The sequence below is a fragment of the Polyodon spathula genome, chromosome 26, assembly GCF_017654505.1.
Source record: "Polyodon spathula isolate WHYD16114869_AA chromosome 26, ASM1765450v1, whole genome shotgun sequence".
Taxonomy (NCBI): domain Eukaryota; kingdom Metazoa; phylum Chordata; class Actinopteri; order Acipenseriformes; family Polyodontidae; genus Polyodon; species Polyodon spathula.
In genome coordinates, this window is record NC_054559.1 from 4,589,447 (window position 1) to 4,605,455 (window position 16,009).

Genomic DNA, 16,009 nt, shown 5'->3' on the forward strand with positions numbered 1-16,009 from the left:
CCATTCTTAAGAAACCTTATCTTGACCCTTCCTCTGCCCAGAACTATTGCCCTGTTTTTCTCTAAAACTCTTGCGCGAGCTGTCCACTGCCAGCTGACATCCTTCCTCAGAGTGCACTGCTTGACCCTCTTCAATCTGGGTTGTGTCCTGCACACTCCTCGGAAACTGCCCTCCTCTCTGTATCTGACTCTGTCCTCTCTGCTTAGGCTGCCTCCCTCTCATCCATTCTCGTTGACCTCTCCTCTGCCTTTGACACTGTTGATCATGCTATTCTCCTCTCCTTTCTCTGATCTGGGGATCTCAGGCACTGTTCTTGCCTAGTTCTCCTTCTATCTCTCTAACTGTTCCTTCCAGGTTTCCTGCTGTGGCTCTATTTCTTCTCCTCACCCCCTCTCTATAGTGTACCTCAAGGATGTCCTGGGACCCCCTCATCACTCTACACACGCTCGCTATGTACTCTCATCTCCTCTTTTGGCTTCTCCTACTACCTTTATGCTGATGATTCCCAGATCTTCCTCTCCTTTCCCTCCTTTGACTCCCACATCTCCTCTTGCATCTCAGAATATCTCTTGGCTATCTCAATGTGAATGCATTTTTACCACCTCAAACTCAACCTCTCTAAATCTGACCTATACTTTCCTTCTTCTGCTTCCTCTCCCTCCTCTGACCTCTCCATCTCATTATTCCTTGATTCTATTGCTCTCTCTCCATCCCCTTCTGCTATAAATCTAGATGTTATTCTTGACCTTCCCTCTCCTTCTCTCAACGCACCTCTTCTTGGACACGCACTTGCCACTTCTTTCTTAGCAACATCTACCTAACATCTATTTTAAGACCCCGAAGACATTGTAAATTGTGGGATTAATATGGTTTTGTTTTTATTTGGTAATCATTCAAATGATTTCATCCCCCCCCCCCCCCCCTTTCATTGAGGCGTTCAAGAATCTCAATATTGCTTCCCTGAACCTTGGAAACTGCCTGCTGCTGCCTTCCCCCACTGTATGAACCCTTAGCCTACTTCCATATAGTAACCTCTCCTTTGATGCCCACATCTCCTCTGTAGATAAATCCTCCTTCTACCACCTCCAAAACATCTCAATGGTCCGTCCCTACCTTTCCCTCCTAGATGCAGAAATACTCTGTCATGCATTCATCTCCTCTCGACTCGGCCACTGCAGCTCTCTCCATGGTGGTGTTCCGTCACGCACCATAAACCGATTGCAGCTGGTTCAAAATGCTGCTGCTAGGATTCTTACCAGATGTAAATAACATGATCACATTACCCCCTGTCTTGTCCAGCTGCACTGGCTACCTATAAAGTTCAGGATTACTTTCAAAATTCTCCTGCTTGCCTACAAGGCCCTTCATTACACAGGTCCAGAGTATCTCTCCAACCTGCAGACCTGCTATGGCCCTGCTCGCGAGCTGAGGTCCTCTGACTCTGGCATGCTTGTTATACCCAAGCAAAAATGCACCACACTGGGAGAGCGCTCTTGTAGCTTCATGGCCCCGACTCTCTGGAACTCTCTCCCAGCTTTAGTGCATGTAGCTCCCACAGTCACTCGCTTCAAATCAACTCTCAAGACCCACTTGTTCTCTCTTGCTTTCAGTGCTCTTTAGGCCTGCTATCTGTTATTAGCTGCTATTTCCGGTTTTTCACCCCATCTTATTTGTATGATTCTGTTTGACACAATGTTTAGAATTCACATCCTAGCCTTGTATTTAATGTAAAATGCCTGTATTTAATGTATTTGCATTGTTTTTTTTTAATATTTGTATTTAATGTATTATGCATTGTTCCTCAGTATCTTGTAAAGCGCTTTGTGATGGTGGTCCACTATGAAAGGCACTATATAAAATAAATATTGATTGATTATCATTGATTGCAGCAGACAGGGTGGCGTGTGACGCCTGCCAGTAATTTCAGTGCAACCCCATATATTTTGTGCATCGCCTGTTTTCAAAGTACTGTATTTTCTACAGTGACATAAATCTGATACAAAAGGCATCATTTATTCCTCCTATAGCTCTAGTTCACATTTCACCCTCTTTTATTGAGTTATAATCCTTAGATTTTTCAGAAATGGGCAGTATGTATGCTCCATTATTCTTTTGCATTTTAAACACATTTTATTCAGGGAGTTATTTGTGATATATTTAAGAAAATTAAATTATTTTTAATTTTTTTTTGAGCATTTGAGAAAGTATATATACATATTTTTTAGATGTCCGTATTATATTCATATACCTAAGCGATGGGCATGCATTTTACTGCTTCACGCATGTACAATTGCCTTCCACAAGGAACTACTATTTTGAAGTAAATACGCTATGGTCCTACCGGACGTTGTTTATTGTTGCTACTCGTTGGTTTCATTTCCGGGTTCTCTGAAGTATGTTCTTCCAGTCAAGCAGGTGGGTTAAAGGTTTTTTTTTTTTTTTTTTAAACATAAAAATCGCGGGTAGCTGATGCAATAGTAATGCAGTACCCTAAAATTTAGTACAAATGAGGGCAGTTACAAAATGGACGAATAATAAAATCACAGAATTGTAAGGATTCAACACGAATGAAAATGCGAATTCTCAAATTAATGTACACAACACAAATGCAGATGTTGTCTGAGAATAGCATTATAAACACAAACCTACGTACATTTTGCACAAATACGCGACAGGCAGGAGGGAAATAAACACACACAATTATTTTGTTCTCAGTTTTATGTTGTGCAACGCTTGACATTAACTGATATAAATAGAATATATTTGATAAAATAAGATATACTTGGTTAGGATTTAAAATCTGCCAAAGGGGTAACTCAAAATCAGTTCAGTGTTTGATGAATAGTAATAACTGTGCCGAATTAGACTTGTTTACATTATCTAAGAAGGTTATTGAAAAGTAAAAACGAAAATGACAGCACAACAAATAATGTGTTTTTGTGTTGAAATATTAAACTGATCTGACTTCCTATTAGTTCAGTGCAGTTTAATTGTTCAGTTTACTGGATGTTCGCCCTAGCGGGGTCCCTTTATGTAAGGTCATTGGTGGCTTTATTTGCAGGTTCAAATGAGTATTTGCTCATTCACGCCAGCCACAGCACAGTCGGGCAGAGCAGCAATACTGCATGGTTCAATCAGCAGTGTTTCTCGTTCTCTTTCTCCAGCCAAACGAGACTTAATACCAGCGTTTCTCTTTTACTAGCACTGTGCTAACTTTTGTTTGTCTTTGAAGTTCTTGGCAAAATAGGTAATATACAGTATCACAAGACCCACGCAAAGATTACAAAGAGGAACGACTGCTAAATAAACACAGTTCAGTGACAAAAATTAACAAAGTGTTTAACTACTAGTTACTTATCAGGTAAGAAACCAGTGATTACGTTTCTAATAAAGTCGACTTTATCAGTTCACCAATATGGGGGGAAAAAGTAATGTTTTCTACACTACATTTGTGTGATATTAACTGGAGTGTGATAATAATCTAAGTGTCCCCATTGACTTCTGTTTTATTCTGGCCATTTCACTGTGGTGATAATAAGAGGAGGGTGACATTAACCCTGTAAAGTACGAGGGACATGTGTAAGTCACACACATACAAATTATGATAACTTTTTTAGTTTTGCAATGAGGTGCATGAAACTGACTGTTGGATCAGTTCATCCAAGTTATCAATTTCCTCCTTGTGATACTTGAATCACTCTGAAGTGTATTTTAAGAACAGCTGATCAATTCCTCGTGTACCTGAAGGGGTTAGCTGGGGTCATATTAAACAGAGTTTACTGTATGTGAAAAGGTACAGAAGGGCTTCTAACCAGGTGGGTCCCCGGTTCAAATCCCGACTCACTCACTGACTTACTATGTGACCCTGAGCAAGCCGCTTAACCTCCTTGCATGCCGTCTTTCAGGTGATACGTTGTGACTGCAGTTAATGCATAGTTCACACACCCTAGTCTCTCTAAGTCACATTGGATAAAGGTGTCTGCTAAATAAACAATTAAGTAAAGCACAGTAAATGCGTAGTATAATCATGGGAGAAGGATGATAAACTGCAAATTACCGTGTAAATTTTTGATCAACACTTTTATAAGATTAACTATTTGCTTTTTAGTAAAACAAAACAACATACTACAAGTAAGCTGCAAATAAAATATCTATTGCGCAAACGTTGTAAAACGACTAATACACAGCAACCTTGTACATAGTGTCTTGTACAAGCATTACTACTAAAAATCAGGTTTAAAAAAAGCGTCCATTTTAAAAAGAGCTTTGAAACATACTTTAAAGTTATAAGTGTAAAACGTTAACAATGAAAATAAATTATAGGTACCTTATTTAAATAGTTGTATCAACACGTGAGGACATGTAACGCTACATTTTTCAGAACCTCGCTACTTAATCTTTAAGATGCTTAATTTAAAGCATAAAGTGGTCTGACGTTTTCACATTAGTGCCTATTGTTTCTATATCGCTGAATACAGAGGGTTTTGTGCAGGGAGGTATATACAGGATATTAATGACACATCTTGAGGTGTTGTAATGCATTTGCACTAGTTGCAGGTGTTGTGTGGCATATCTAGTCTTATAATAAAATAGACTGAATATATTTTGTTTAGCAATTAAAACCTGTAAAATAACCTGTTTTTAATCATCCCAGTTTTACCAAATAAGAAGGGGTGTGCATGTTGCTGAAATGTACTCAGCTAGGGTAGATCAGAGACAAGATTCATATTTTCATCCCTTTTTTGGTGTTCAGTATCAATCAATAAATGAATAGGCATGAAACTAAACAGATTTATTAAGCATGTGTCTCGTTGTTAGCCATTACCTGCCTGTAAACTGGGAAGCCAATACAGTCGTTCTTGATTCTGAGAGTGCACAGAATGCTAAACGAAGGAAGAATGTAGCTGCCTTTCACCCAGAAACCATACCACTGGAAGCACCTTCAGTGTAACTCAGTCCTTTGTTTTACCGAAATCTGGAACATTCTTGGAAATAAAAGGCCAGCACTGGCCAGTCCTATGAGCTCCCTGTTGTTTGCAGCACTCCCAGAATAGTCTGCAGCCAGTGACAGTGACTAGAGGGCACAGTATGGACCAATTAATATAATTGTAGCTAACAAAATAATTCCAAAAGCATGACCGGTTTTGCACTTTCATTAGTTACATACAGGTCCCAAGCATGCTGTTTGTAGAAAACCTGTGTTTTTATTTTAAAATGTGATATCTGATTCTACTTTAATTAGGGCAAAATAAGTTCTCAGGTTCTATGCTTTATCAGTTTGCACTTGCACTTCCTGGGTCCCCACAGCAGAGACTTTGGGGTCATCTTACTGGCTTGAAGCATGTCAGTCAATAGGGGAAGCAGCTGATTGGTTATTTAACAGGAAAGAAGCCAGTGAAGGGGTGGGAACAGGTGACCATGGAAGTGCAGCACTAACTGAAAGCATGGATGTGCATGGTGGAGAAAATGTCTTGAAGGACAGTTAATGCTTACTGTACCCTTTGTTGTCAAAGGAGAAGTGTGTCTAAAGGGAAGCTGATGGAGTTCACCTGTAGTCATTTCATTCCTCTGGTGTTGGGCAGTATCGGGGTCGTCACCCTGTACAAGCTTCTGCTGAGAGTTCGGCAAAAGGTCTGCATCCAAGATGCTGTTGTGGTGGTTACTGGAGCCAGTTCCGGTCTAGGGCGAGGTGAGGTACAACACTATAAATGAGCTCTTCAGAAAATGAGAACATCTATAAAGGGTTAAATAATAATGGAATACCAGCGTAACTGCACACTTAAAAGTAATTCTAGCAAATATAATTCTCTAAGGCTCAAATGTGCAGTTCTGAAAGAAACAACATCCTGTTTTCATTTTAAAACTTGATACCTGGTACTACTCTAGGCTAATGAAATCTCTGTTTGCAAGCCCTGCTTTTAGACCTCCTGGGTGGAGGATGACATTGTCCCCACCTCTTCTGTCAATAACCTGCGTACTGTATTGACTGAGATGCTTTCAGACAGTACCAAAGACACTGCTGGAGTGAAATGACCAATGAGAAGGTAGTGACAGACTTACTGTATGACGGGGCAAGCAAACAGAGAGCTGTGTCGTACCAGATTGTTTTACAGTGAAAAGCCTGTTTGCTGTAACGTGTTTCTTTAAAAACTGGACATTTGAGAGATGGTAAGCCAATGGAAGTTCAGCAGTTTTATGAAATTATTTAGTTAGCTACAGTTGCTTTAAAAATCCAAGTCCAATGAACAGCTCTCAGACGGCTAAGAGGCCAATGGAGATGCATACTATGATAAAGAGATTTACCCAGGAGGTTTAAATGTTTAATTTATTAAATATAGATATTGCTATTAGTTATTTAGAATTCTGCAACAGACTATGGCTGTAAAGTCTGTATACAGAACTTAATGGAACTTGGTTAAGACCTGAAAGGAATATAATGCAAATACATTAGCAGGTGTTTGTTGTAACTTTTGTTTTTATTGTAGAATGTGCTAAAGTTTTCCATGCAGCTGGAGCCAGGCTCGTCTTGTGTGGCAGAGACAAGGCGAGGCTTCAAGACTTGGTGAAAGAGCTAACCGGAGTGATTGACACCCAGAGGAAGGTACAAAACATAGCAAGTTTAGATTTCAGATTTTAGATTGAAAGAAACACACATTAGATTACACTTGTATTTTTATTTAATTAAATATATATATATATATATGGTACTAAACTTGGTTGGCAAAATATCTGTTTGCAAACCATAGTTCCGGTTAGTGTTGCACTTACTTGGTCAAATTGTCCCCAACCCTTCCATTGCTTCTTTCCTATCAATAACTTATAACTACTGTCCTTTCACAAAAAGTATTTTAAAACTAGAAGCTACGAAGAGAATTTGGATGTACAGTACACTCAGTTTATAAGAATCGCTGATGTAAGAATCAGCCGCGTATAGTGATAAATACCACTGGGACAAAACCATTCCTATACTAACCATGCTAAAATACTCTGCTTGTAAGAATCAAACATTCCGCTTATAAGAATCATTTCGAGGCAAACTGACTACATGTAATATGGTACTGTAACAAATGCAATGACGTGTATAGCCAGAATTTGATCACATCTCGCGTGATTAGGCACGTACGCAGCATGGGCCATTTGATGATGTAGGAAATACGGTATTGTTTGTAATCAAACATGAATGCGCGCCACTGCAGTGTGCAGGTATGTTTTTTGTGTCCTCTATAAGTTAAAATTTGTTTCAATAAAGTTCCTCCAACAATTTAGAAAAACTTGTTGGAAACTACCGAGACTCTTTGTACAACTCCAAGAGTTTTGCTGTTTTCACCATATTGCAGCGGCAAAACTAAATCGCTTAGAATTACCATCTGTACCAGTACCAAAAGTCTGAAACTGTCTTACATCAAATGTGAAAAAAACTAAAAAAACATGAATACCTCTTATACAAATTGAAATGTAAGTCGTCAAACTAAGGTACAATTGTTCTTCCTCTTCCGTTTCTTACTCTTTTTTTTTTTTTTTTTTTTTTTTTTTTTTTTTTAAGTGTGTAGCGACTTTTCAGACTGAAAAGCTAAATTCCACACGTGATTCCACATGTTGGTCAATGTCAAAATAAACCAGGGAACGTAAGCAGTTTGAAATCCACACCGTTTATATTAAACAATTTATGTTTTAAAACAGCACATAACGCACAAAAAAAATCAGTACCGTTGTTTAAACTTGCAACATGAAGTCCTTGAAGAGCACACGGCCTTAGCCCGCTGCGCCTCTGCGCTGTTGTTGAAATGCGCTGATTTTCTCAGCTTACATCCATGCCTGACCAGATTTTGTTGAAAACCTGAAGGTTCTGCTGGATTCTAGAAATGCTCTATTTCCTGTTTGAAAATATCCAGTTTCCTGTTTGGTAGATACCATAGAATGGAATTGTACACAAGAGTGGCATGTACCTACCGTGTCTAAATCTCTGATAAATTGTGGTTCCTCGTTTAATTAAAAATAAACAAAGGAATAATTTATTAGGTAGAAATAAGTACGATTTAAAAAATGCATAGAGGAATAAATATATTTAGAAAAAAAATGATAAAAGTAAAAATTGTTTATTATAAATGTAGAAATAAATTAATAAATAGCAAGCCAGAAAAATGTCATATTAATAGATTTGGCTGGTGCTTTTATCCAGAGCAATGGACATTTGTTACCTATACAAAAAGTATGTTTCATGTAAAAAAAAAAAAAAAAAAAAAAAAAAAAAAAATAGTTTTACAACCTGATATTTGTGCTTCTTCACTTGAAGCATATGTAGAGTAATGGTTAAAAACTCCTTATTGGACGTGAGTTCAATCCCAGGTGGGGGACACACGCTGTTTACCTAAGTTTGTCCAGTAAAAAGCCCAACTGTATAAATGAGTAATTATATTTTAAAAAGTAACATCACAATTGTAAGTTGGCCTGGATAGGGGTGACTGCTAAGAAATAAAATAATTATTTTCAGGCCTGGTTGGCCTTAGATGGGACACTGCCTGGCAATTCCACGTTCTTTAAACTTTTCTTTGGAGTTTTACTCTGTGGTGCAGTCGAGGGTATACACAAGTAAACAGTGTTGACCCACTTTGAATTTGGGCAATATATTGTTTATCCACTTCTCATATAAGGGATATAGAGTTTACTCACTTCTACTCTCCTGTGACTTGCAAATCCCGTCTTAAAGACAATATATTTGAACGGCGAGGGTCTGTGTTGTGTTCAGAGAATGTGAGCGGAGCGAAGCGGTAACAGTTCCGTTCACCACTCATAATAATAACCTCCGCTCTGCTTCGCTCTTTCTTTCATTTTGCTCCACTCCCCTGCTCCAGACAAAATAGGCACGCTCCACTCACATGGTATTAAAAAAGAAATATAATAATAAGTAAATAAATAAACTAGCTGTTTTCCCCCCATTGTGTTGCCGATTGCAGATGAAAAGATGTACATTCAGAAAGGAATACCATTTAATTGTCCTTATTATAATCGCTTACCTTGACCCACCCCCAAATAAAAAAAAAATCCCTAGCTATGACCAGCAAAGAAAAAGTTGACAAAGTGCTCAGAGAAGTTATCTAATTTAATTTGAAAACGCCTTCTCATTATTATGGTACTGAAAAAATGCGTACATTTCACAGTTTGCATATGATTCATATCACATTAGCTTTATACAGGGCATATTTGTATCCGAATGTCTCATAGGGAGTTCGAAGCAACCCATGAACACATATGAGTGAGTCGACGGGGCTGACACACCACCCTGTACTAGTGTATGAACTATCCTTAAGAGTGCAGAAAATATAAACCATGTTCACAGCGCTGTATGGTGCATAACCGTAGAACTGTATAAGAACAGTAACCACAGACAGATGGACACACACAACATTTCTCACATTTTTATATGGCACAAATGCAGCTCCACAATTGGGGAAAAAAAATGTGTGTGTGTGTGTGTGTGTACAGTACCAGTCAAAAGTTTGAGTACACTTGCTGGAAACTAGGTTTTTTTTAAAATTGACAATGTTTTACATTGTATACGTTTCTGTAAATACTTGAAAATGAAAACACGTTACAATATACAAAACAAAACATAAGGAGTATCAAAGCAATGTTCAAGAAAATTGAAGATTTTCTCTAAATCCTGGATTCCTCAAAATAGCCACCCTTTGCTTTAATAACAGCTTCACAAACATGAGGCATTCGGTTAACAAGTTTCAGCAGGAAATCACCCAACATGTCTTCCCAGCTCTTCTGCAGCAATTCCCAGAGATGTAGGGCACTTGTGGGTAGCTTTGCTTTGACTCTTCTGTCCAGTTCGTCATACAAGTTCTATGGGATTGAGGTCTGGAGACTGGGCAGGCCAGGTCATTAGATTGAGTTGACCTTCACTTTCCTTCTTCGCCAGATAGTTCTTGCACAACTTTGAGGTGTGTTCTGGGTCATTATCTTGCTGAAGAATGAAGGACTGCCCAACTAGCCGCAATCCTGATGGAATGGCATGCCTCTGATGTATTCTATGATAACCATGCTGGTTAAGCTTGCCATGGACTTGGTAAAGATCACCAACTCTGTCACCAGCAGAGCAACCCCAGACTATGACACTGCCTCCTCCATGCTTGAGAGTGGGAACCACACATGCAAAACTCATGCGCTCACCCTCTCTGCACCTTACAAATACTCGGCGGTTGGACCGAAATATTTAAAATTTTGAGTCATCGGTCCATAAGACCGACTTCCACTCCTCAAACATCCAGTTTCTGTGTTTTTTGACCCAGGCAAGTCTCTTCCTCTTATTCTGCACTCTTAACAATGGCTTCTTTACAGCAATTCTTCCAGTTAAGCCAGCTTCATGCAATCTCCTCTAAACAGCCTTGTATTTCAGGGGCAGTTAATCGCCGGTTTTGTAGACATGTGACTCTGATTCTCTGAACTTGTTCTCTGATTCTGAGGTCACCCTTGGCCTGCCTGACCTTGTTCGGTCCTCATGAGTGCCAGTTTCTTCAAATCGTTTGATGGTCTTGGCCACAGCAGTTACAGACACTTGCAAAATTCTTGCGATTTGTCTTAAAGATTGACCTTCATTTCTTAAAGTAATTAGTCTTTTTTCTTTGCTTAACTGAGTGTATTTTGCCATTTTCTGCTCCGTTACATTCAGAAATGACAGACTTGTGCCTATGCTACCTATATTTATAGTAATCATGGTCCCTCATGTGTTAACAATAATTGGTGACAAAAGGTTACTTAGGTAACATGCTAGTGAACATCTAACAAAGACACTTTTATACTTAGGCCAGTGTTATAACACCATGTTTTACACATTTTAACTTTTAACTGACTTGGGCTTCAGTCTGAAATCCCCTTGCTTTGTGTGAACATTTCATTGAAATTGACAAGATTTACATTTTCATTTAAAAATTAAATTTTTGAATGCAATTCACCTATGATTATTAGCTTATATAAGTACACATCATATAATGAAATATTAAGTGTTTATAGACAAGTTTATACAGATAATCATGAAAAAACTCAAACTTTTGACTGGTACTATGTGTGTGTGTGTGTATACAGTGGCTTGCAAAAGTATTCATACCTCTGACCAATTCTCTCATATTACTGAATTACAAATGGTACATTGAAATGTCGTTCTGTTTGATATTTTATTTTTAAACACTGAAACTCAGAATCAATTATTGTAAGGTGACATTGGTTTAATGTTGGGAAATATTTTTAAGAAAAATAGAAAAACCTTGCCTCCAGCTTTGCACACAGAGTGATTTTGGCCCATTCTTCTTGGCAGATTTACTCCAGGTTGTTTAGGTTGGTTGGACGACGCTTGTGGACCGCAATTTTCAAATCGTGCCACAGATTCTCAATGGGATTGAGCTCAGGACTTTGACTGGGCCACTGTAGGACATTCACCTTTTTGTTCTTGAGCCACTCCAATGTTGCTTTGGCCTTGTGCTTGGGATCATTGTCCTGCTGAAAGGTTTGCGCCACACACAGCGCTTTGAGTTTTGGCCAAAAAGCTCTATCTTGGTCTCATCTGACCACAAAACCTTTTCCCACATCGTAGCTGGGTCACTCTCATGCTTTCTAGCAAACTTGCTATTTCAGTTTTTTATTTTCTTAAAAATTTTCCCAACATAAAACCAACGTCACCTTACAATAATTGATTGTGAGTTTCAGTGTTTAAAAATAAAATATCAAACAGAATGAAATTTCAATGTACCTTATGTAATTCAGCAATATGAGAGAATTGTTCAGGGGTCTGAATACTTTTGCAAGCCACTGTATGTGTGTGTGTGTGTGTGTGTGTGTGTGAGTGTATTTTATATATATATATATATATATATATATATATATATATATATATATATAATATATATATAGAGTTTAGATGCAAAGCGCGATATCCGCCATTTGCACCAAAACTGAGCTAAAAGCAGGATCATTCATCTGACAGGGTATACTGTCTACTGTTATACACATACAGCTCTGGAAAAAATTAAGAGACCACTGCAAATTTTTCTTAAATCAGCATCTCTACATGTATGGCAGCCATTCCATTACAGTGTCTGTTGAATTCCAACACAGGCACACCTCATTCTGCTGAATGAGGTACTGATTAGGGGATCACCTGAACCAAATCTTATTTAACGAGGAAAAGTATAAAAACCACTCCTGTGGTCATCACTATCCTCTTGCAATAGGACCAGCTGGATGGCAAAACAGTGCTAGTAGTACCTCAAAAGTAATTGGAATCAAAAAATAACTATTGACCATGCCCAAAGAGTTGAAAAGGAAAGTTTTGAGTGAGGAAAAGAAGGGTTAAATTCTGGCTTTACTGGCAGAGGGATACAGTGAGCGTCGGGTTGCTTCCATCCTTAAGATTTCAAAGACGGCGGTTCATAAGAACAAGGTCAAGCAGCACACATTGGGGACAACAAAGCTACAGACCGGCAGAGGGCGAAAATGACTCTCCACTGACCGGGATGACCGCCAACTCATTCGAATGTCACTCAGCAACCGTAGGATGACATCAAGTGACCTACAAAAAGAATGGCAAACGGTAGCTGGGGTGAAGTGCACAGCGAGGACGGTTCGAAACAGGCTCCTAGGGGCAGGGCTGAAGTTGTGCAAACCTAGAAAAAAGCCCTTCATCAATGAGAAGCAAAGAAGAGCCAGGCTGAGGTTTGCAAAAGACCATAAGGATTGGACTGTAGAGGACTGGAGTAAGGTCATCTTCTCTGATGAGTCCAATTTTCAGCTTTGCCCAACACCTGGTCGTCTAATGGTTAGACGGAGACCTGGAGAGGCCTACAAGCCACAGTGTCTCGCACCCACTGTGAAATGTGGTGGAGGATCGGTGATGATCTGGGGGTGCTTCAGCAAGGCTGGAATCGGGCAGATTTGTCTTTGTGAAGGACGCATGACAAGGTTGTCCTGGAAGAAAACTTGCTTCCTTCTGCTCTGACAATGTTCCCCAACTCTGAGGATTGGTTTTTCCAGCAGGACAATGCTCCATGCCACACAGCCAGGTCAATCAAGGTGTGGATGGAGGACCACCAGATCAAGACCCTGTCATGGCCAGCCCAATCTCCAGACCTGAACCCCATTGAAAACCTCTGGAATGTGATCAAGAGGAAACTGGATGGTCACAAGCCATCAAACAAAGCCGAGCTGCTTGAATTTTTGCGCCAGGAGTGGCATAAAGTCACCCAACATCAATGTGAAAGACTGGTGGAGAGCATGCCAAGACACATGAAAGCTGTGCTTGAAAATCAGGGTTATGCCACCAAATATTGATTGTCAGTAGTTTATAGAATAAAACAAAAATGTTCGTTTTACCCAAACACATACCTATAAATAGTAAAACCAGAGAAACTGATAATTTTGCAGTGGTCTCAATTTTTTCCAGAGCTATATATATATATATATATATATATATATATATATATATATATATTATATAGTGTGCTTTCAAATGTCCTTTGTCCTGAAAACATGATATACACCACGTTAAATACAACTCAAGTGATTGTTTCTTTTCATAATGCGCTATACGCCAGACTTCTAATTTAGCAAAATCCGACATTTTCTCTGAGGCCGTGCAATATCACAGTTGTGTGACCCTGTTATGGCAGTGCCCATATGCCCATATTTAATCTTGTAAATTGTGATTTTATGATTAAATGATGAATAATTTTAAAAAATGCAGGGAAGTACATTTTCTAACAGGGAGTAGCAGTGGTGAGTATGCATTCACAAATAATGCTTAGAGAACAGTCACTCGATCTGAACTGTGAAACCTCCCTTCATCTCCCTTGCAATGCCAACCCCACTTAACGGTGTTTTATGTTTGTGTTCTCCCTCTGCGCGGGACGCAAAGTATATCGTTTGAATTTACTGAAATGCGTTGCATCTTTAGAAGTAAGTGGAAAGTCATTTTACAAAAATGTGGAGATTTATACTTGGTTACGACCCTGACTGAAGATGTCATTAGCAAAGGGTGGCCGATTGTGCTAACAAGTCAAACAATAAGTCATGTTTTACTAAACATTTTAAAACTAATAAACAAACAATTGCCATAATGAACTATCATAGTATGTTGCTTAAAACATAATAACACAACATTCATAATAAGTTGAGTTCTTATCTATAAACAGTAACACGTTTAAAGCTTTGGACTCGCTGTCTGCAGCTTGGTGGTGTTTACATTATCGTCGGCATATTTTATGGGATTGAAAGCAATACAGTATTGAACGATAATCAGTTAGTTTGAAAACCAGACTTTAATCACTGATAATAGGTGCACAGGCAGTGATTCCGTGAGTGCTCTGGGGCTCAAGCACTAAGGGGGAAAATAAGGTCCTGCATAGTGCAAATAAATCACCTGTTCTGTCAAATTACAGTGTGGATGCTGGTTTTGCAGCGTTTAAAAATGTGAACTCCATTTATAAAAAGTCTCCCAGCTTTCTTGAAGATCTGGGTTTCCTTTGTTTTTCTTTAGTATTTCTTGCTCTCATTAGTATCTATAGTAGATACAGCGTCCGTCAGTGCTGGCAGATTCTACTGTACTTGCTGAAATGATTTTCTCCCACTGCTAATTTAAAAAAAAATATCCACCTAGCTAACAATTTCATCCCGAGGGCTGCAGTGAAAAGTACGGTCTTTAAATTGGGACTTTAGTGAAGACTGTGTGTGTACATGAGTACATTCATTATTGTAGATAGTAATTCATAGCCAGCCAGCCAGCATTATTGTAAACAGCAACACATGTAATGCACAATAAAATAAACATTCTATTTCAGTCATCTGTGTCATTTTCAGGCGGAGCTTCATGGTTGGCAAGGTGACACAGCTGTGAGAATTTGTTTCCGCTGTCAGTGTCAGTTTCTCAGCACACAGTACAGTAGTTGCTCAGTAACCAGGCAGAGACAGGTGATTGGCCGATCTGTATGAGCATTTACGAATGTGCTTTGTTAAAAAAATATATAAATCTAATTTTTTTTTTTTTTAGCAAAATAAAATCTAAGCCTATTATTAGGGACCCCAACTGTTGTTGTTTAAAACGGATTGCATGGCAAAACGACATTAGTACTGCATCTCCAGTGAAGCCCCACCCCTTGTTCGGTGCATTTTTTCACATGCCTCTTTATAGACATGCATACTGATAAATCCTTTCCTCATCACTCATTTTATTACCAGACGCCTCAATAATGTGGTCCAAGTCATTATTTTGTTAGTATAACATCTCAAAAAGCTCTGCAAATGTCCGTGATATTCTTTGAGCGCTGGATGCAGAAGCAGCTATCTCCTTTGTTTATGTTTGGGTTATCTCTGTAGTGCATGGGACTATGAGATACACTCTTTTACTTTTTTCGGCTTTATTCGGCTCCTATTGGTCTCACTCAGCCATTGAAGGGTTTTCTCAGCTTTTTCCGGAGAGAAAACGACTAGAGACCTCTGCTTTACGTCTTTTTGATGCTATCGGACAGGGCCCGACATTGGACTGGAAAGGGAAAATCACAAGGGGACCGCAAAGGGTTAATTAATTTGCTTAATTGAGTGGAATGTGGATATTTCTTGTTTTGTAAGAAAACAGCCTATGGATATATAGCCTTTTTGCTGCAAAACAAAAAATAAAATGAAGAATTTTTAGAGCTACAATAAATTTAGATTACAGATTTTGCAAAAAAAAAAAAAAAAAAAGGTTTTTCCATTTGAAAAACACCTAATGTGGAGTCACTTTATTCAGAAAAGCGCAAAAAATGGTGATTTTCCAAAAATAGCGTTATTTTTTGGTCAAAAAGGTTTTTATCCTTTTTAACTATATAGTTTCCATCTAATATATATATACCAAAAAGGTAGATATATATATATTAATATTATATTATATATATATCATATTATATATATATATATATATATATATATATATACTGGAGACTCGCCACACAGGCTCGCTCAGGTTCTTTTCCCTTCCAAA

The 16,009-nt window shown here is 38.6% G+C and overlaps 1 protein-coding gene across 2 annotated transcripts in view; it reads left to right on the forward strand.

Moving 5' to 3' along the window:
- The first annotated feature begins 2,341 nt into the window (after window positions 1–2,341).
- The window catches only part of dhrs7b (dehydrogenase/reductase (SDR family) member 7B), a 35,643-nt gene continuing 21,975 nt past the window's right edge, over window positions 2,342–16,009 (forward strand). The window contains exons 1-3 of one of the 2 annotated variants that reach the window (XM_041229706.1): window positions 2,342–2,415; window positions 5,514–5,689; window positions 6,486–6,601. In XM_041229706.1, coding sequence (XP_041085640.1) covers window positions 2,396–2,415; window positions 5,514–5,689; window positions 6,486–6,601 — 312 coding nt within the window. In that variant the 5' untranslated portion in view covers window positions 2,342–2,395. Of the gene's footprint in view, window positions 2,416–3,241; window positions 3,362–5,513; window positions 5,690–6,485; window positions 6,602–16,009 lie in introns of those variants that run through there. The other variant, XM_041229707.1, reaches the window with a different exon arrangement.